The sequence below is a fragment of the Dendropsophus ebraccatus genome, chromosome 5 (assembly GCF_027789765.1).
Source record: "Dendropsophus ebraccatus isolate aDenEbr1 chromosome 5, aDenEbr1.pat, whole genome shotgun sequence".
Taxonomy (NCBI): domain Eukaryota; kingdom Metazoa; phylum Chordata; class Amphibia; order Anura; family Hylidae; genus Dendropsophus; species Dendropsophus ebraccatus.
Window position 1 is genome coordinate 152117658 of NC_091458.1, and position 22053 is coordinate 152139710.

The 22053-nt window shown below is 44.8% G+C and overlaps 1 protein-coding gene across 1 annotated transcript; it reads left to right on the top strand.

Annotated features, from left to right (window-relative positions):
• Positions 1-552: 552 nt before the first annotated feature.
• On the top strand, positions 553-20954 carry LOC138793909 (uncharacterized). Its single transcript, XM_069972647.1, has 15 exons — positions 553-617; positions 1862-2121; positions 2332-2492; positions 3177-3336; positions 6080-6250; positions 7678-7769; positions 9173-9330; positions 11059-11162; positions 11794-12018; positions 13716-13801; positions 14468-14604; positions 16165-16254; positions 17279-17487; positions 18399-18605; positions 20504-20954. Exons 2-15 carry the CDS (start codon positions 1945-1947, stop codon positions 20789-20791), a joined length of 2265 nt encoding a protein of 754 aa, XP_069828748.1. The 5' UTR covers positions 553-617; positions 1862-1944; the 3' UTR covers positions 20792-20954.
• The last annotated feature ends 1099 nt before the right edge of the window (positions 20955-22053 follow it).

Here is a 22053-nt window from a genome sequence, read left to right on the forward strand (position 1 = left end):
GATCACATCATTAGTGAACGTCTGCTGGAGACTGGAGGACCTCACATGGAGCGGCGGCACTTCCTTCAGACCTGGATCCTATAGAAAACCTATGGAATCAGCTGAGCCGCTGTGTAGCCGCTGATAACCCTGTACCCCAGAACCTCAATGACCTGATAAACATCTGAATATGTGAAGTTAGCCGCCCCATCTGGTGAGGAACAGCTGACAAGCTAATGTGTATGGACACGTCCCCACTCTTACCTCGGCAATAATATTTGGGGAGAGAAGTATTGGGCATTTTTTTATTTCAATTGCTGAATCCTTTTGTTCTTGGAGAGATAAGCTGGTAACTATAATGTTCATTTTTACCTCTATTTCTTCATTCGTGCAACTGTATATAACATTTATTGGTGTTCAGCTACAAGTAGTCCGATACTCCAAAACAGGCTGATGCACTGGTGCCACCAAGTGGCAGAAAAAAAAAGTTCAGGACCATATTACCAATACAATGTACCGTTCAGCCTCAAGTGGTGGCAAGCTGAATTGCAGGTTAATAGAGCTGTCCTGGCCCCGCCTCATCAGAGCTGGGTAGGAAGCTGCAAAATAAGGGAAGTCACGCAGGAGTAACGTTCTAGGTATGTGCCTGCTTTATTTTAGAGGGATAGAGCTGTGAGTAGATTCTTTTATTATATTATGTGTCCCTCTTATCATATGGACATTCTACCTTCCCTTTAAGTGTCAATGTATAGACATACAGTGCCAGGTTACACGTATCGTGCTGCACTGTTCAAGTAATAGAAACGCTTTAAGGCTAAGTTCACACAACATATATTTTCAATTATTCACTGCCGTCGTTGCAAATTGCAACACCAGCCATGATTAATTGATAAAAAATACATTACGTTGATTTCAATGGAATCCCGGCCGGAGTGTATACACTCTGTATACATTCTGTCCGGGATTCCTTACAGCCACAGAAAAAAATGATACGTCAGTTTAATAGCGGCCACACTTGACTGACAGAGCAGACAATGTAAAGTGCAACTCCGGCCGCACTTTACATTGTCGGCTATGGTGATTTGGAATGCGGGCACACCGGAACATGCCCACATTCCATATCAAATGAAATGAAGTTCATCTGGCCGGTACTGCAGTTCAGGCCAGGATGAACTTCACTGGCCGGTGTCTTATGTTGTGTGAACCCGGCCTGAAACCTTAAATCCAGTGTAAGGCTATGTTCACACAACGTATATTTTCGTTAAATCACAGCTGTTGTACAACAGGCGTGATTATTACGGAAATATACGTTAGCTCTCCGTCTATGGGATCCCGGCCGGAGCGCATACACATAGTATACGCTCCGGCCGGGATCCCTAGTTGCCCCGCAAACAACTGACATGTCAGTTTTCTGCGGACACTATTCAGTGAATAGCGGCCGTAGAAAACCATGTCAGTGCACACTGTGGAGCGAGCGGCTGCGCTCAATAGTCTGCTATGGGGAGTTCTGATGCGGGCGTGCAGGAATGCGCCCGCATCAGAACTCTGCTGCAGGAAAGATCATCTGGTGGATACTGCAGTACCGGATGGTATGATCTTTTCAGAGACCAGCCGTTCCGCGACCCGGCCGGGTCACGGAACGGCTGATCTCTTACACAGTATGAACATGGCCTTATACTACAAAACCAGAAAAACACAGAGGGGGTGAATACTTTTACAAGGCGCTGTACATCTAAATGAGGCTCAAAGAATGAGCAAAACATCACGAGAACAGGTTCTTATGCGTCCTGTGCATGTAGTGACCGGCTTGACCACTTTGTATTTGTTTATTGTAATTTTAATAATATATATATATTTTTTTTTTTTGTTTCCTCTTGAGCAGATGGTGTATCCAAGGGAATTTCCGCCTTCCAGCTCGTAATAGTGACACTTTACATTTCCATCCTTTGTAACGTCTATTGAAGCATGGAGTCCATCAGGTTGTATATGGCTCAGGCCAGTCTGGTGTCTCTAGCCATACTGTTACTACATCCCGCAGGTTGTCCGGGCCAGGATTATCCTTTCATGAACCCCTCCCTGCCATGGGATGAGCGTGTGAAGGACCTGATCCATCGGCTTAGCCTTGAAGAGATGGTGCTGCAGGTGATGGGCCACGTTTTATAGTATTTTCATGTCTTTTCCGTTATTTTTCTCCATTGTATTTGGTGAGTTATGGGCCAATTGTCTTTAATCTTATAACGCAGCTTTTTGGAGAGCTACATATTGCGCCCTAAAGTTACTCTGCATAGAGACTATATTCGTTCTGTTTATATATACTAGTATAACTAGTATGGATAATGTCCTCAATTGCAGATGGCACGGGGTGGTGCAATGAAGAACGGCCCTGCTCCCGCTATCCCTCATTTGGGTATCAAGCCCTATAACTGGAACACAGAATGTCTGCGGGGAGATGCCCAGGCACCAGGTTACGCCACTTCTTACCCTCAGGCTTTGGGTCTGGCTGCATCATTTAGGTATTCTCAATACAATATTACAGATTATAAAAGAAGGCTTCACGTTGTCTCTTAGGGTCATATTACACGGCCCGATGTTGTGGGTTAGCGAGCACCGATCTGGTAGATGGGCGCTCCGTTACAGAGCCTATTACACGGCTCAATAATAGTGCAGCAAGGGCTGTATTTATATTTATATATATATATATATATATATATATATATATATATATGTTGTTAGCAATGTCTGTGCAGCTCTTGCTTTGGTGTAATATAGTAAAGATAATACTTACCTGCCCATGTTCCCTGTGTCCTCCAGTGTTGTCTACAGCACCGCAGTTGTAGCACACATCTGGTCCCGTCTCTGAGGTGACAAGCTGCTCAGCCAATCACTGGCTGAGAGGGGACATCGCTGTCTGTCGTCTCACTTCAGAGACAGGTGCGGAAGTCCCTGAGGTGACTGCGGTGAGCGGAGAGTCACAGAAACCAAGCAGGACACCGGGGGAGCCTGGACAGGTAAGTAATAATTTTATTATTGTATATACATTATCCTCAGCCGCCAGACAAATTTGCCAAAAGACAATGATAGGCCGATGATCGTCCCTTTGGCTGATCGTTGCCTTTATATCGGCCTGATTCGGCCAATTATCGCACCGCATAAAAGGGCCCTTACTCTTACGTCTAATACTGAAATCTCTTTTGCAGCCCTGAATTGATATTAAAAGTGGCTAATGCCACGGCCACTGAAGTTAGAGCAAAGCATAACTACTTCATGTCAGTCGGGAACTACGATGACCACACTGGACTCAGCTGCTTCAGTCCTGTGATCAACATCATGAGACATCCTCTGTGGGGCAGAAACCAGGTAGGTAAGAAGAAACCAAAAAAATATAAATAAGACAGGCCTGATTGGTAACCTGTTCGGGACTGTGGACAGGGCTGGACTGCCCATGTGGCAAGTCGGGCAAATGCCAGATGGGCCAGTGTGCTAAGTGGGCCAGTCCATGAACAGCTTGATGGTTGGTTTTCCCTGACATGGCACCCTCCCTGCACTTCACAACATAGTAAGGTATTGGTTATAGAAGCTGTATAGTTTAGAGAGCACCATGCAGCAGAGGAGACAACTGTAAGATTGGAGTCTTGTATCCAGCCAACCCCATATCCTTCATATACTAGTTCCCAACAAGCCCAACCTCCTCATGGTTGCTGCAGGTCTGACCTTGGAGGAAAAGGAGACTCCTTATCAGTACTGGTCAAGGCAGGGGTGACAATCAGAAGGACAATTTAGTTCAAAACCCAAGGGCAAAGGTGTGAGGCTTAGCAGAATGCAGACAGACGTTAGTGGTGGATAGGAATCTTAGGTGCAGGGGTCCTGCCATCTCCTGTTTGTCTATTACAAGGTTAATCAGTCAACAACAACAAAAGCAGTTGAGAATAGAGATGTGTGATGTGTCCTGCTGAGTGATATGTGTAGTGAAAGTGCTAGATGTATTGTTGATAGTATGTCCAATTTCTAGAATTCCAGCCCTTTCTTCCGGGTGCCTTGCTTAGTCTGGCCTCTCCCCATTGACCTGTCTGCCACGGGTGACCCCGCCAGGAGTATAACTCCCACCAGTTTAGCTCATTGGATCATCAAGGCACGCAAGCTCCCTCACCACGTCAAGGTGAAGGCACCATGGGGGAGCCCCTCCACCCTTACCCGATTACCCTTATCAACCTTTAATTTACCTATCCTTTGCTATAATGTGGACCCCAGCTGCACACTTTCAAGCCCAGGCCTGTCTCCAGCCCCCTGCTTCGGACACTCCCGGTGCCCTTCCCAACACAGGCCCCTAACGTGGACCCTCCCTGCTCCCTTCCCAGGCCCACCACAGTAACCTAAACCGGACCCTCCCAGCGCCCTTCCCAGCCCAAGCGCACCCTGGTCTCCTAACGCGAACCCTGCGGCACCCTTTCCAGCCCAGGTCCGCCCTAGCCCCCAGAAGCGGACCCTCCCGGCGCCCTTCCCAGCCCAGGCCCTTCCCAGCCAACTAACGTGGACCCTCCTGGCGCCCTTCCCAGCCCAGACTTGCCCCAGCCCCTAACGCAGCCCCTCCTGGCACCCTTCCCAGCCCAGGCCCGCCCCAGACCCATAATGTGCACCCTCCCCACGCCCTTCTCAGCCCAGGACCGCCAGTCCCAGCCTCCTAACATGGACCCTCCTGGTGCCCTTCCTAGTCCAGTCCCATGATTGGTTGCTATGGGCAACAAAGGCCATTGGTACTGTAAGACTGCTCGATAAATTTTCCCCTATACGTTCTAATATCCAGTCTGTATAGAGCAGAACAATCTGCCATTGAGGCTGCAGACAGCCCTATATTACTGTATGGGCCAGATAAGAGAGCTATGTATGATGGGATAAAAAACAATTTAGAAGCGGCCTAGTAACATCAGGTAGGAAGGTCCCTGTATCTTGGCCCTGTGTTAAGGCATGTATACTGTATATATTTCCCAGTGATATGCTATCACATTTTGTAATAGATTTGTTGGTGTTTTTTTAAATGCGATATACACTGTAGGTCTGGTATATTGTTGGGGTTTAGTTACTATTTATAAGCCTATGGACTGATGAGCCATCACAGGATAGTTCCATCAGTCTCTGATCGGTAGTGTAGGCCATAGATTGTATCCATGTTTTCCAGGACTCCCTAGGGCTGCATCCAACTATGTCAGCCGCCAGGGTCCAACCTTTGCGCCCTTCAGGGATCTCTACATTCGTTCCCCGTCTCCTTTGTTATGGTTGGAGCTGCGTGTCGGCTCGTGACTGTACGTCCATTTTTGCAGTGCGTTCCCACTCATGGACGTGCAAGTTACATCCATGAATGAAATACGCCCAGAAGCTTTGTCTGAGCCATCTGCAGCTCGACTGTCAGTGAAAGCCAGGCACACACAACTGCCAGGACCCGAGACACACTCAGATCCCAGCTGTTAATCCTGTAGATGCTACGGTCAGTTTTACAAAAAAAAAAAAAAAAAACAGCGTTACGAAAAAACTGCCTTGTGTGTTTATAGCCTAAGTCTCACAATCGGTAGGGGTCTGAACGCTCAGACCCGGACCGATCAAATATCTCTCTTTGACATGGCAAAAATATTTCCAAACAACCAGGATTGGTCATTGCATAAATCTGAATTTTTTTTCTTTATCTAGTTTTTAATAAAGCTATATTACAAAGTTATAGAAACGTAAGAAAAATATTTTTATTCCCCAAAATACCCCTTTAATAAAATGTAAAGTTCTCAATATGGTTATAAAAACTACAACTGGTCGTGCAAGATACTAAATGTCTGCACTAAACCAAAATGACAGAACATATATCTGGCATCAGCCATAGAGAATGAATGGAGCGGCAGTGTACACATGTGATCGCTGCTTTCGTTGGGCGAAGACAAAGTAGTAGTTGACGATTCTGGCTCACAATTTTTTTTTTCTTTTATGTCAGGTGCACTTTATTGCTCTTTAAACACACAGCTTACACAATTCTATTGTCTCTACATGGTAATGGTAAGCGACCCTTATGTAAGCGATGTGATCTTTCACCTATTATACCTTTTGTGTTTTTTTTCTGTAGGAAACCTATGGAGAGGATCCTTACCTGAGTGGACTCCTGGCTGAGGCTTTTGTAAAAGGACTTCAGGGAGACCATCCCCGTTATATTAAAGCCAATGCCGGCTGCAAACACTATGATGCCCATGGTGGGCCAGAAAATATCCCCGTTTCACGATTTAGCTTTGATGCTAAGGTAATGCAGTGAGTAAATTGTCTTCTGTATTAGCTTCACATCATTATGTCCTCTAAGTAGAGTGAACAAAGTACACCGACAGCACAAAAGTAAATGGTGACACCAGTTGATAAAGAAAATAATAGTGAAGCTCACAGTTCAGCCTTCCCCTCCCTGTGGAATGTTCCCTTCAAAGATCACTATGCCCATTAATGTTTCCCATTCATGTCAATGGGACAGGGTTTGTCCATTGTCATCTATACTTTGGGGCTTGCTGTAAAGCATATCTCTAAATACTGTTAAAAACAACTCAGGAAAGATGGCTGCCTCCATAATAGTGTGAAAAAATTAAACAAAAAATAAAATCAAAATATAGAAAAAAGCATGTTTTAGTGTCTGGCTATAATCAGTAAAAAACATCTAGTCAATACATTCCTTTTAATGGGCTTGTTTGAGGACAGATTTATTTTCTATATTTGACTGTAAGCACTGTAAACATAAAGAAGTTATACTTACCTACCCCTATCCCCCCACAGCTGCCATTCCAACAGCTCCCAGTCCCTGCTCATCACCTCTCCTTCCTGTGATGTGTTGTCCCAGCACCACAGTGCAGCGATAAATACTGCTCCACCTGTAGTAAACCTATATTGCAGTGCAGCAATAAATACTTCTCCACTTAAAGGAACCCAACAGTGCAGTGCAGAAATACACACTGCTCTACCTGTAGTAACCCTACACCACAATGGAGAAATACATACTGCTCCACCTGTAATGACCCAACAACACTGCAGAAATACACACTATGTCACCTGTAGGAACCCAAGAGATCGCACTGTGGAAATACACACTGATCCACCTCTAAAACCCAACATGGAACTGCTCTACCAAAACCACAGTGCAGAAATAAATACTTCTCCACCTGTAGTAACACAACACCACAGAGCAGTCCAGTCCCCATAACCCACCCCTCTACACAACTGTCAGGTTTCACCCACCCCAATAGCAGCACTGATCCCCTTCTCTGCCAATGGCAGCCACCCTCTACCCTTACTACATTTACCCTCACTCCCAACACCAGCTCTGTTGTAGCTGAGGGGAGTAGAGAGAATCCTCTTCTGTTCCAGCTGTCCATGCTCAGTTACACTACCCCCAGGGGGATCAAGGTCATGTGACCATGATCTTGTAATCATCGCAGGTCCTTAACCTACTGTAAGTACTGTAAACCTACAGTGACACCACAGGGCGGACATTATGAGTGTAGTCTCTGCTTTGGAGACCTTGCTGGTATGAGCAGGGACCCTGCACCTCATAGTTTGGGAAGCTCTAGTCTAATGGATAGTATTATATGTAATCTGTACGCTGAGACGGTTGTATGGGAAAGAATGCTCCTGTCGTTCTCCAGTCCCTTTCTCTAAGGATGATAATGTGTGTTTCTGTATTGTGCACAGGTGGAGGAGAGAGATTTGCGGATGACGTTTTTACCACAATTCCAGGCTTGTGTTGAAGCTGGGACCTACAGCATCATGTGCAGTTATAACAGGCTGGTATCTAACACACGCCATTAACTTCTATGGGTCATGTCTTTTCTGGTGAACATTTCTATCGGTAATAAGAAAGCCAATACCAGAAAAGAACACCAGCAGCCTTAAAGCCTTATTCTCATTGAAGAACGACCGACACGTCACACAAACATATGAAAAGCTTTGATCGGTTGGGGTCTCAGTGCTCAGACCCCACGATCCCTAGAGAGAGCCGGAAGAGGAGTGTGACGACATGCTTTCAGCTAGGTTCACACTGCGGTTTGCTGTCCGTTTAACGGATCCGTTAAATGGAAAAAAACGGATGCATTTGTGTGCATCAATTCTGATCCATCGACTTACGTTAAAATGCATCAATTTTTTTACCATACACAAAAATGTGGTCCACAGTGTTCTTTTGTGTACACTAAAAAAAACAGATATCTTTTGATTTTTTTTTTTTATTAATGGAAGTCAATGGATCAAAATGGATGTGTGTGCATCCATTTTGATCCATTGACTTCCATCTGTTTTTTTCCATTAAAGGGATGCGTTAAATGGACAGCAAAAACGCGGTGTGAACCCAGCCTTACTCCCTACCTCGATTGATACACTTAGGTCTTAGCACTGAGATGCCAACAATAACGCTTTAAGGAGAGGCTGATGTGTACTTCAGTAAATATTCTCAAGACACACTAAAGGGAATCTGTCACTAGGTTTATTCCACCTTAAATGAGGGCAGCTGAACGGATCAGTGTATTACTTACATCATACTGTTCAGCCGTTCTCCTAATATGCAGGAGAATAGGATTCTTGTCACACCCCTCTCCCCGCCTTCCAGTTGCTGATTGCCTATACATAGCATGGATAGATAACTTCTAATCAGCAGCTGGTGGGTGGAGTTTTCTGCTTCTCATGAATATCCAGGACTACTGAGCTCACGCACATAATGGAGAGGACTACTTATTGTCCTGGTTATCCAGGAGGAGATCTCTGGATCAGCTGCACAGAACAATGTAAGTGATACGTCATTCTGTTCAGCTTCTCAGTCCCTAGTTCATTCTAACCATAGATAGCATAAACCTGCTGACAGAGTCTTTTTGAATAATAACTTTTGGCCATCTTGCTTAGTTCTCTGCAATGTACTCTTCTGCTAATATTCCTCATGGAAATGGAAGTCCTGTGCATCAGAAAAAGGGCCCCATGACAGCAGCGGCCGCCATTTTTATGGGAGATTTATCAAACATGGTTTAAAGTGACCCTGGCGCAGTTGCCCTTAGCAACCAATCAGATTCCACCTTTCATTTTCCAAAGAGTCTGTGAGGAATGAAAGGTGGAATCTGATTGGTTGCTAGGGGCGACTGAGCCAGTTTCACTATACACCATGTTTGATAAATCTCCCCAATAATTTATATGTATTTTGCAGAGTAAATGGAATTCCAGCTTGTGCAAATAAAAAGCTGCTGACGGACATCCTGCGCTCAGAGTGGGGCTTCAAAGGTTACGTTGTAAGTGATGAAGGGGCCATTGAATTTATAAACCTTGAACACCACTACACCAGCAACTTTCTGGAAACAGCTATAGGTAAGTCCTCGAATCAGTCATCCTTCTGTAAAACTGGCACAGATGTGGGGGTAGTCTATAGGATTCTCCTTAGAAAAACATGGCGGCTTTCTTCCTGAACAGCACCACTATGTCCTCAGTTTGGGTGTGGATTCACAGCTCAGTTCCTACAAAGTCAACAGAGCTGAATTGTAATACCACACGCAACCTGAGGGCAGGAGTGGTGCTGTGTTTTTTCTTATTCTGAATTCTTTAACCCCTTTGCGCAAAATGACTTACCAACACTTCATGAAAAAGAGTGGGTCCCTGCATCATGACATACCGGTACGCCATAATTGCTATGAAGCAAACTCGGGAGCTAAGCCCGCTTCATAGAGAGTGATCTCCGGCTGCTATCAGCAGCCCTTAACCATCAGCAGCCATCATTAACCCCTTAAACGTGAAGTTAAAATACTTACCTTTGTGACGTCCGACAGGCAATTTTCTAATAGAGTCTGCACTAGTAGTTCCCATATAGTAGGTAGACCAACTCTGTGCTCCTATATAGTAGTTAGGCCAACTCTGTGCTCCCATATAGTAGTTAGGCCAACTCTGTGTTCCCATATAGTAGTTAGGCCAACTCTGTGCTCCCATATAATATTTAGGCCAACTTTGTGCTCCCATATAGTAGTTAGGTCAACTTTGTGCTCCCATATAGTAGCTAGACCAACTCTGTGCTCCCATATAGTAGCTAGACCAACTCTGTGCTCCCATATAGTAAGTAGGCCAACTCTGTGCTCCCATATAGTAGTCAGGCCAACTCTGTGCTCCCTTATAGTAGTCAGGCCAACTCTGTGCTCCCATATAGTAGTCAGGCCAACTCTGTGCTCCCTTATAGTAGTCAGGCCAACTCTGTGCTCCCATATAGTAGTCAGGCCAACTCTGTGCTCCCATATAGTAGTTAGGTCAACTTTGTGCTCTCATATAGTAGTTAGACCAACTCTGTGCTCTGATATAGTAGTAAGGTCCCCTCTGTTTTCTCATAAAGTAGTTAAGCCTCTCTGTGTAGGTAGGCCTTCCTGCAGATAGCATCCCCTACTAGGTAAAAAACCTCCTCCCCAAAGAAGCCTATCACCTATGTAGGTAGTCCTCCTGTGGGTAGTCCCCCCCCCCCCAAATGTCAGTAGTCCCTATGTTAGTTGCCCCCCCAGTCAATAATATCCTGACTGTATGTGATCCCTCAGTAGGTAGCCCCCCTATATAAACACCTTCCTGTCAGTAGTTGCCCTAGAACCAGTTAATAATATCCCCATAGTAGGTAATTCACCGCACCATGTCGGCATCCATCCTGTAGGTAATCCCCCAGTGGGCAGCACACATCCCAAGAAGTGCCCCTGCACACACGTCACAAGAAGAGGGTGAAGAATCACGTACAATTTTGATGCAACATTTCGGCCCAAGAGTCCATCAGTTGGGTTCCATATTCACCGGCCACTGATGTTGTCTATATGGAATATCAGAAAATAATGAGAAAGGTCCCATCAGGATAGACCATATTTATTTGCCATATTGGGGTCTATGGATGTCATAGAGGATTTCCCTGTATGGGACCGTCCTCTCTGATGCCAGAAAGCAGCAGCAATCTCTCTTATTGTATTGTGGGTTAATGGCTTACTGAGTTGTTGTTTTTTTTTTTTTTTTGTAAAAAAAAGTTTGTATTTAAAAAGTTAGTGAAAGGACATCATCCTAATTCTTGCTATTTTTCCTTAGCCTCTGTAAACTCTGGATGCAATCTGGAGCTGACGTTCAGTCTAGTAGACAATGTTTTCATGAGAATAATAGATGCAGTGAACTTGGGTAACATCACACTGGAGGTAAATTACATGAGTGACCGTCGTGAAAGTTAATGGGGTACTCTGGTGAATTTGTTTTTCCTTTTAATTCAACTGGTGTCAGGAAGTAATATAGATTTGTAATTTACACCTATTTATAAATCTCAAGTCTTCCCATACTTATCAGCTGCTGTATGTCCTGCAGGAAGTGGTGTATTCTTTCCAGTCTGATACAGTACTCTCTGCTGCCACCTCTGTCCATGTCAAGAACTGTCCAGAGCAGGAGAGGTTTTCTATGGGGATTTGCTGCTGCTCTTGACAGTTCCTGACATGGACAGAGGTGGCAGCAGAGAGCACTTTGTCAGACTGGAAAGAATATACCACTTCCTGCAGGACATACAGCAGCTGATAAGTACAGAAATATTTCACCAGAGTACCCCTTTAAGTATAAGTTTAAATGAAAATAGACTAACTGTAGACGACTAGCAGCTGTACACATATGGAGTGAAGGCAGACACCTAGTGGCTATATTGTATAATGTTGATTTAAAGCTTTTTTTTTTTTTTTTTTTAAACTGCTTGTGATCACAACCCCTATTGAAGGACTTATGAGCCTATGATATTTCTTAGACGTGCTGGAAGATAAACACTAACATGTCCATATCATCTACCAGACTGTGAAAGAACGTTTATATCCGCTGTTCTACACCCGAATGCGATTGGGAGAATTTGATCCTCCGGATATGAATCCCTACAGCTCCTTAGACCTTAGTTCTGTTCAGAGTCAGGAACACAGAGAGCTTGCTGAGGAGGCGGCTATAAAGAGCTTTGTGCTGCTCAAGAACCTCGGGGACACTTTGCCCATGGACGTGCGGAGCATCAAAGGGAAGAAGTTTGGGGTAAGAAAGCTCCTGTTCTCTGCATAGTATCTGATAGCGTCACCAATACATCATACAGTATGAAAATCGTATCCTTCTGGATTCAGTCAACAGTACGGGATTTAGATTCTGATTTTAGGCTTTTCAGTTTAATTTAAAAGTTATCAATAATTTACTTTAATTTTAGACTAGGGATGGTCAGAACCCTCCGAGGTTCAGGTTCGTATAAACCCGAACGCTCGGCATCAGATTCCCGCTGTCTGGCCGCTCCGTGGAGCGGGCGGATATAGCGGGAGGACCGCCTGGAAAACTGGGATACAGCCTATGGCTATGGCTGTATCCCAGTTTTCCAGGCGTTCCTCCCGCTGGATCCGCCCGCTGCACAGAGCGGCCAGACAGCGGGAATCATTGCCGAGAGTTCGGATTTGTACGAACCCGAACCGAACTTGCTTCAGACCATCCCTATTTTAGACTGTCAACGTCTCTGGGTAGATTAAAGGGTTTATCCAGGATTGGAAAAACATAGTTGCTTTTTTCAGATACAGTGGTATTAGAGCTCATTCTACTTAAAGGGGTAATCTTTTTCTCTCAAATGGACTGGTTTCAGAAAGTTATATAGACTTGTAATTTACTTTGATTTAAAAATATCAAGTCTTCCCATACTTATTAGCTGCTATATGTCCTGCAGGGAGTGGTGTATTCTATCCAGTCTAACACAGTGCTCTCTGCTGCCACCTCTGTCCATGTCAGGAACTGTCCAGAGCAGCTGCAAATCCCCATAGAAAACCTCTCCTGCTCTGGACAGTTCCTGACATGGACAGAGGTGGCAGCAGAGAGCACTGTGTCAGACTGGAAAGTATACACCACCTCCTGCAGGACATACAGCAGCTGATACTGGAAGACTTGAGATTTAAAAAAATAATAATAATTACAAAACTATATAACTTTTTGAAACCAGTTGAATTTTTTAAAGAAAAAGATTTCCACTGGATAACCCCTTTAAGTGTTTGAAGCCCAGTTGAAATATCATATACAAACAAATAGTTCACTGTATGGAGCCTAATTCTACCAATGAAAATAAAACTTTTACAATTGCTTAGCTTATATGTAGATCAGAGTGTGTGCACATTAAGTATGTATACTGTGTAATATAGCACATGGAGTGCCTATGGATCCATGTTACACACATGTTACTCTATCACTGTGCCTCTGCATATGCACCATGTACACTGCTCTGCCATACACACTGCTCTGCCATACACACTGCTCTGCCATACACACTGCTCCGCCATACACACTGCTCCGCCATACACACTGCTCCGCCATACACACTGCTCTGCCATACACACTGCTCTGCCATACACACTGCTCCGCCATACACACTGCTGTGCCATACACACTGCTCCGCCATACACACTGCTCCGCCATACACACTGCTCCGCCATACACACTGCTGTGCCATACACACTGCTCCGCCATACACACTGCTCTGCCATACACACTGCTGTGCCATACACACTGCTCCGCCATACACACTGCTCCGCCATACACACTGCTCTGCCATACACACTGCTTTGCCATACACACTGCTCTGCCATACACACTGCTCTGCCATACACACTGCTCCGCCATACACACTGCTCCGCCATACACACTGCTCCGCCATACACACTGCTCTGCCATATGCACAAGGCCTGACAGCCATCATTCTATTCCAGATAATTGGTCCTTTTGCTGATAATATAAATGGGTTGTTTGGAGACTATGAGCCACATCCGGATCCTCAGTTTATTTCTACTCCCAGGTAGGAAGAAAATTAAAGGTAAAATGTAAAACCTATATCTAAGTAATTTTATATATTAATAGCCACGTTGCACAGCTGCAAAAACATCATTTGTGATATTAAAGGGTTTATCCAGTGACTTTTTATTTCTTTTAAAACAACTGATTTCAGAAAGTTATACAGATTTCTAATTTACTTCTATTTAAAAATCTGCAGTCTTACTTATCAGCTGCTGCATGTCCTACAGGAAGTGGTGTATTCTTTCCAGTCTGACAAAGCGCTCTCTGCTGCCACCTCTGTCCATGTCAGGAACTGTCCAGAACAGGAGAGGTTTTCTATGGGGATTTGCTACTGCTCTGGACAGTTCCTGACATGGACAGAGGTGGCAGCAGAGAGCCCTGTGTCAGACTGGAAAGAATACATCACTTCCTGCAGGACATACAGCAGCTGTTAAGTACTGAAAGGTCTGATACTTTTAAATAGAAACAAATTACAGATCTCTATAACTTTCGGACACCATATATATATATATATTACAGGCAGACCATGTAGCTGTTCGGTAGTATAGAGACCCTGTGCACGACCCCCAGACTAACAGGATCCTAGGATATCAGTGCAGCTGTATGTTATATGTTTAGTGAAAATAGAGAAATATACTATATCTGTCTGACTCCTTCTGTTTCTCAGAGACGGCCTTGCTGAGCTTCCGGTGGAGGTGAGCTGTGCAGCCGGGTGCAGCGATGAACAGTGTCAGACATATTCCTCTGAGCAGATTAAAGCAGTGGTCAGGGCGGCCGACATAACCGTTGTGTGCCTGGGCACTGGTAAGTGCGGACAATACAGAAGTAACACAATACAGTTACTATAGGAGAGCGTATATACGGTGTAATAATTAAAGGGATTGTCCAGAACCTTTCAGTAATCTAGTATTACAGTGACTGTTGTGGGAGTTCGATGTTCTACATACACCTCCATGTATTATTTCCAGCATTTCCTGACATGACCGCTCTGCCTGTGATATATCATAGAGATAAAGGGGGAGATTTATCAAACATGGTGTAAAGTGAAACTGGCTCAGTTGCCCCTAGCAACCAATCAGTTTCCACCTTTCATTCTTCACAGACTCTTTGGAAAATGAAAGATGGAATCTGATTGGTTGCTAGGGGCAACTGAGCCAGTCTAACTTTACACCATGTTTGATAAATCTCCCCCAAAGTTTTCATTGGTAGCATCTTATCTGAGCGTTCAGACCACGACTGATCAAAAGAACAAGTCAGGAGAAGCGTCCCACCACCGAGACAGCCGCATACTGTAAGGGTCCTATTACACGGGCCGCCATCAATATTGTAAATGAGCGGCGATCTGCTAGATCAGCGCTCGTTTACTAGGCCTATTACACGGCCCGATAATCGTTTAGCAAGGACTGCATGGACATCGTTAGCGATGTCCATGCAGTCCTTGCCCATATAGTTAATACTTTAAATGTCCACGTTCCCGGTCTACTCCTGCTCTTTGTATGCGTCCGTTTCTTTGTTGGGATCAGATGGCGTAATCGATCGTAGTATTGACCATCGTTCTATGTAATATGGTGAACGATTTCAGGTTAACAATAAACAATCTTGTTTCCGATCGTTTATTGTAATAGTTAAAAATCGCTTCATCTAATAGGGTGAGGAGAGATTCCTGCAGCAGCACACCCCTCGTTCTCTTGAGCGGTCGCGGTCTGAACACTCCGACCCGACTGACAAAGATCTTCGATATGTCTCTGTGACGTCAAAAGTTCTTTCTAATTATAGGTACACTTTAAAGTGTAATTGTCTTTTTTTTTTTTTTTTTTTTGCAGAAATCAATAGTCCTGGCAATTTCAAGAAACTTTGTAATTGGGTTTATTAGGCAAATCTGCCATTATCTGCATTCAAAAAGACTTTCCCCGGGTCCCCCCCCCCTTTCTCCTCTCTCTCATCCACTGTTTATTATCAGGAAATCTCGATTCTTTTTTATCAGTCGGGCCCTGTGTAACCTATGGAGAGGGGAGGGGGATTAGTCGCCAGCAAAGAGCAGAGAACAAAGGATTACACAGCGGAAACTGTGTGAAAGGTGCTATTTTGAGGTCAGAGGTCAGTGCTGACTGTCAGAGGAGATAGCTGGTGATGTAGCTGTAAATTTACTCTTTGTTATCCTGTTTTGGTGCCTCATCTCCCTCCACCCCTCCCCTCTCCATAGAGAACAATATAGACAGGGGGGAGAGCTTCAAACTGCTTTTTTATGATAAAAAACGAGTCATTTAAAGGGGAACTCCAAGTAGCCTTGTTAAAAACAAAATTTCAGAACATCTTTTGGAGAGATTAGGCCAATATTCAGTAACCTGTCTCATTTTCTTGTAGGTATAAAGGTAGAAATGGAAGGCAAAGACCGAGCGGATCTCTCACTTCCGGGATACCAGGCCACATTACTAAAAGATGCTGTTGATTCAGGTAAATTGCTGTTCACACTAGTACAAGAATTTACTATGGTGACATTGTATCATTCTCACTGTTATAGGGGTTGTGTCCTTAAAGGAGAAGTCCGGACCAATTCGGCAGGGGGAGCAGGAATTTGATGCCCGCAGTGAGTAGCAGGACTGGCCTTGGGACCCCCACCAGGCTCCAGGATCTCCGGCGATGACACTTCACAACCCGGATGATGGACTGGCCGCTCAGCCATTCAGTGACTGGGGCGGGATGATGCTGCAGTCACTGATTGGCTGAGCGGCCAGTCCATCACCCGGGATAGGCCTTTTCCCCTGAGCTGTGATGTCATTACAAAACGGGGGAAAATACCTTCCAGCGGGCGTCCCAAGGCCGGTCCACGGGGAGAGGAAAGTTTGTACTCCTGATCAATCTTCCCCCTGCCCCTGCCGGCTGTCAGATTTTAAAATTGGCCAGACTATATATATATATATATATATATATATATATATATATATATATATATATCATTCTCAAGTCTTTCAGTACTTATCAGCTGCTGTATGTCCTGCAGGAAGTGGTGTATTCTTTCCAGTCTGACACAGTGCTCTCTGCTGCCACCTCTGTCCATGTCAGAAACTGTCCACAGCAGGTAAGTTTTTTGATGGGAATTTACTACTAATCTGGACAGTTCCTGACATGGACAGAAGTGGCAGCAGAGAGCACTGTGTCACATTGTAAAAAAAATACACCACTTCCTGCAGGACATACAGCAGCTGATAATCACTGAAAGAATGGAGATTTTTAAACAGAAGTATATTAGAAATTTCTGGCACTTTCTGGCACCAGTTGATTCACACCTACAGGATCCGCAGCAGATTTGATGCTGTGTTCAGTTATTTAAATGGAATCTGCTGCGGATCTGCAGCAGAAAATACGCTGCGGATCCGGTAAGTGTGAACGTACCCTTAATATTTGACTCCAGGATAGAGTGATCTGATTCTTGTCCGTGTTAGAATATGTATATTCAGTTGTCACTGTATTTTCTTAGCGGCCGGCCGTCCACTTGTCTTGCTGTTATTTAATGCCGGACCTCTGGATGTTTCCTGGGCTCAGAACAGTAATGGTGTCCATGCTATCTTGGAGTGTTTCTTTCCTGCCCAGGCTGCAGGGACGGCTATCGCTAAAGTCTTAACAGGAGCAGAAGGAACCAATCCAGCCGGCAGGCTCCCAGCCACGTGGCCAGCAGGGATGGAACAAGTAAGTGCATCGTACAGAAGGTAAAAGTGGTATCTCCGCATGACAACCCAGCTACAGGGAACATACATTTCTAGAAAGAATAAGAGGAACAACACATCACAGAGCTATAAGAAAAGATATTTAATTAAAGGGGTACTCTGTCTAAAAAAATCTTTTTCTTTCAAATCAACTGGTTTCAGAAAGTTATATAGATTTGTCATTTACTTCTATCTAAAAATCTCCAGTCTTCCAGTACTTATCAGCTGCTGTATGTCCTGCCGAAAGTAGTGTATTCTCTCCAGTCTGACACAGTGCTCTCTGCTGCCACCTCTGTCCATGTCAGGAACTGTCCAGAGCAGGAGAGGGTTTCTATGGGGATTTGCTGCTGCTCTGGACAGAGATGGCAGCAGAGCGCACTGTGTCAGACTGGAGAGAATACACCACTTTCTGCAGGACATGCAGCAGCTGATAAGTACCTGAAGACGGGAAATTTTTAAATAGACATAAATTACAAATCTATATAACTTTCTGAAACCAGAATATTTGAAAGAAAAAGATTTTTGCTGGAGTACCCCTTTAAACAGACATGTTAGAAATGGTGAGAGGTTCTCTGTAAGTGGTCATCTTTTAATATGCTAATATGTACTTTTTTGGGGGCCAGAGAATAAGGCCGGGTTGACGCTGCTTTTTGCAGTCCGTTTAACATATTCGTTTTTAAGTGGTTACTTTTAACCTACACAGAAACGTTTTTTTTAATTAAAAGAAGCCAATGGATAAGTGGATCCAAATGGATGCACACAATTGCATCTGTTTTTGCATATAATTTCACCCCCCCCCCCCCCCCATAAAATTGATATGTTACACGGACTGCAGAATCGCAGTGTGAACTCGGCCTAAGATGAAAATGTCGTTTGTTTTATTCTCTATCGTAGGTGCCAGCAATGGAGAACTACACCATGCATGGGCGCACATATCGCTATTATGGCAGCCAAGTTCCTCTTTACCCCTTTGGCTTTGGACTTTCTTACACTAGTTTCCAGTATAGTGACTTGGTGGTGACCCCCGGCATCCTGCAGCTTTGTGAATCCCTCGTATTGTCCGTGCAGGTGAAAAATACAGGAGGGAGGACAGGAGATGAGGTGAGAATAAAGAACTCACACCAGGGGTGTAGCTAGGATTCACCGGGCCCCATAGCAAAAATTTTTAAAGGGCCCCCCTCCTCTACGCACAATACAAAGCACTGCGCGTGTACATATATATATATATATATATATATATATATATATATATATATATATATATATATATATGTATGCTTTACTGCTGGTAAACTGATAACCCCTGACCTCTGCATGGAGCTATGCACATTTTCTTTTCCTACTTGATTGCCAGCTGGAGAAAAGAGGTTATCAGTGCAGTGAAGCAGAGATCTCTGTCTTCTGCTTGTTAACCCCTTGTGTTGCAGCATGTAAGTAAACATTGGGTCACTTACACACTGCAGTATTTAAGGGGTTAAGCAGGACACACGTCCTTACCTTCTCCCCTGGGCCCCCATCCTGCACGGGCCCCATAGCAACTGCCTACCCTGCCTCTATGGTAGCTACGCCACTGACTCACACTGCTTGTTTCCTGATACGCAGGTTTATATAACAGGGACGGGATTGTACAAGAGTCTTATGACAGTATAGGTTACATATTAAAGGAGAGGTCCGGACAACTTTGATCAGGACTATGATTTTACCTCTCCCTGTGCCCGCGGTGAGCGGCAGGACCGGCCTCAGGACCCCACACCGGGCTGCAGGATCTCTGGCACTGACACGTCACGACCTGGCTGATGGCCTTGCCGCTCAGCCAGTTAGTGATAGGACGCCGCTCCAGTCACTGATTGGCTGAGCTGCGGACGTCATCACAACTCAGGGGAAAATGCCTTCTAGTGGGGGTCCTGAGGTCGGTCCTGCCACGGGGAGAGGTAAGTTCGTACTCCTGATCAAATTCCCTTACCCTTAGGGTACTATTAGACGGGCCGATGGGGACCCGATAATAAATGTAAACGAGCGCCGATCTGCTAGGTCAGCGCTCGTTTACTGGACCTATTACACGGTCCGATAATCGTTTAACAAGGGCTGCAGGGACATCGTTACCGAAGTCTTTGCAGCCCTTGTTTAAACGTTATACATTACCTGTCCAGGTTGCAGGGCTCCTATTCCTCTGTACTTCTCCCCGAGTCTGCACGCTCCAGCTTCAGAGTGGCCTGTCTCGCGGCGGTCCCGACTAGTGATTGGCTGAGCGGCCTGTCAGCTGAGACAGGCCTTTCTGAAGCTAGAGCGTGCGGGACCCGGGGAGAAGTACAGAGGAAGAGGAGCCCTGCACCCTGCATAGGTAATGTATATGGTCAGTCGCCGGCTGCACACCGCTATTACACGTAGCGGTGCGCAGTTGGCCCCCAACAATTATAGGTCAGAACCTATATCAACGATCAGCTGATGACAACGATCATCGGCTGATCGTTGCCTTTATTACACAGAACGATAATCTGGCCGATTCGCACGATTATCGTTCCGTGTAATAGTACCCTTAGTCCAGCAAACAAAAGCATTTTTGGCTACGACCACACAACGTCATTTTTGACTGACTTTTTATAAGACGGCCGTCATTTTGAGTACAAGAAACAAACGTTGTTTCTGTTATACCTTACATAATACCCATTGTTTTGAAATAATGGACGTTATTTTGGCTCGAAATAATGGCCATCCAAAAAAAAAAAAAAGGGGGGGGGGGGGAGGGTGGTCTTAGCCTTTAGATTTTAGTGGCCACAGATAAGCTATCTACAGGTATCACTACTTTCATTGCTTACAGTGTCAGCAGTGTAATAGAATTTTCTAGGTGACAGTTTCACTTTAAAAAAAAGTTGACAATTATTGGCCAGAAGAACGGCCAGAAGAAGGACAAGTGTGTTTTTCCATCTATGTGTGGAACCTTACATTAGAGAACCTTATGTGCTATACTTCTTAATGTGACCTCCGTATCCTTTCCATAGGTGATACAAGTCTACATGAGTTGGACCAATTCATCTGTTCCTGTTCCCCGCTGGCAGTTAGTCGGTGTTAACCGAGTCACCATCCCGCTGAATGGATCTGTTAAGGTTTCTCTTTCGGTTTTGCCTCGGCAGCGAGCAGTGTGGGCAAAGCATTGGATTCTTGAACCGGGAAACTTTAACCTTTACGTTGGCGGGCAGCAACCTTTTCAAATAACGAAAGTGCCATCCAATGTTTTGGAAGCTACTTTCACAGTCCAGGGAGTAGCACGCCCTTTAAATACGTGCTAAACAGGCACTGCCATTTTTCTCCACCAGATGGCGCTATTGTTAGAGAAATCCGACTTCATTACATTCAATTAAACTTAAAAGGGATATTTCCATCTCAACTAACGTCTTTATAGTTGAAGGGATCGTGAAATCGTTAAACTCATTAAATATTTTAGCAAATACATTAGCTTAGCAAACTTGTATCCGTCTCCTGATATGCCGCTGTTTTACACCCCTTGGTGACAGCTCCTTACATTTTACTGTGCAATAATCTGCAGTGAATTTAGATGTTCGGCAACCATGCAAGGAACTGGCAGGAGTGCTGGGGGAAGGGAGTAGGCAGGGTGGGAGGATTTGGATAAAGAGGGAAAGCAATGCATTCTGGTACTTGGACTACTGAGTGACTACTCAACTAAGAAGTACAATCACAAAATAAAGAACTAAGACACCCACCTCCCCGAACAAATGGTATTTTGGTGGTTTCTGAAATGGTGCGGACAGATAAGCAATGCTGTAAGCTCCTGCAGCATGTTTATTTTATTAACTGAAGTTGGAGTACCCCTTTAACTCTCAGCTGAGGGTGCATAATGATTAAAAGTATTATGCACCCTACTCCTCTATGACGCAGCTCCGTTTGAATCAATGCAGCCGTATCATAGAGGGGCGGGGGTTTCCTCCCACTGGGGGTGGGTCGGCCCGCCTCCAGTGCTTCAGCCCGGGCCTGATGGTGCATTCACTTTAAGAGTATCAGAGGTGATCTGGTCATGAATGCAGAGGAAGACAAGAGAGGCTACTTAGGCACTCCTAGACACACAAAGTTTAGTTGACCTTTGTAGACCACACCAGACTGACAGATACATAGAGGTTATTAAACTCAAACTTAAGGAAATTTTCATTCTTCTTGTGCCCACCAGAAATGGTTCCGTATTGATCATTTCATAGTAAATTAACAGTCTGTGAGACATGGTAAAATGGCACACATCCACAATCTGATGGTCTTGGACCATGCCCCAAGACACATTGAACTCCACTGTGCCTCCATATAGTACAGATTCCCTCTTTGCAGCTGTATAGTATAGGCCCCCTCTGTGCATCCGTATAGTAGTTTGACCTCTCTGTGCCCTATATAGTAATTAGGTCCCTCTGTGTCTCCTTATAGTAGTTAGGTTCCTTTGAGTGCCCATATAGTAGTTAGGCCTCTCTGTGCCCCATATAGTAATTAGGTCCCTCTGTGTCTCCTTATAGTAGTTAGGTTCCTTTGAGTGCCCACATAGTAGTTAGGC

What these genes read in the sequence shown, in the direction of transcription:
- LOC138793909 (XM_069972647.1), top strand. Translation starts at nt 1,945, where the DNA reads ATGGAGTCCATCAGGTTGTATATGGCTCAGGCCAGTCTGGTGTCTCTA. An exon ending in CTCTGTGGGGCAGAAACCAG is followed by an intron (nt 3,337 to 6,079) that starts GTAGGTAAGAAG and finishes TTTTTTCTGTAG; the next exon opens with GAAACCTATGGAGAGGATCC. An exon ending in TCAAAGGGAAGAAGTTTGGG is followed by an intron (nt 12,019 to 13,715) that starts GTAAGAAAGCTC and finishes ATTCTATTCCAG; the next exon opens with ATAATTGGTCCTTTTGCTGA.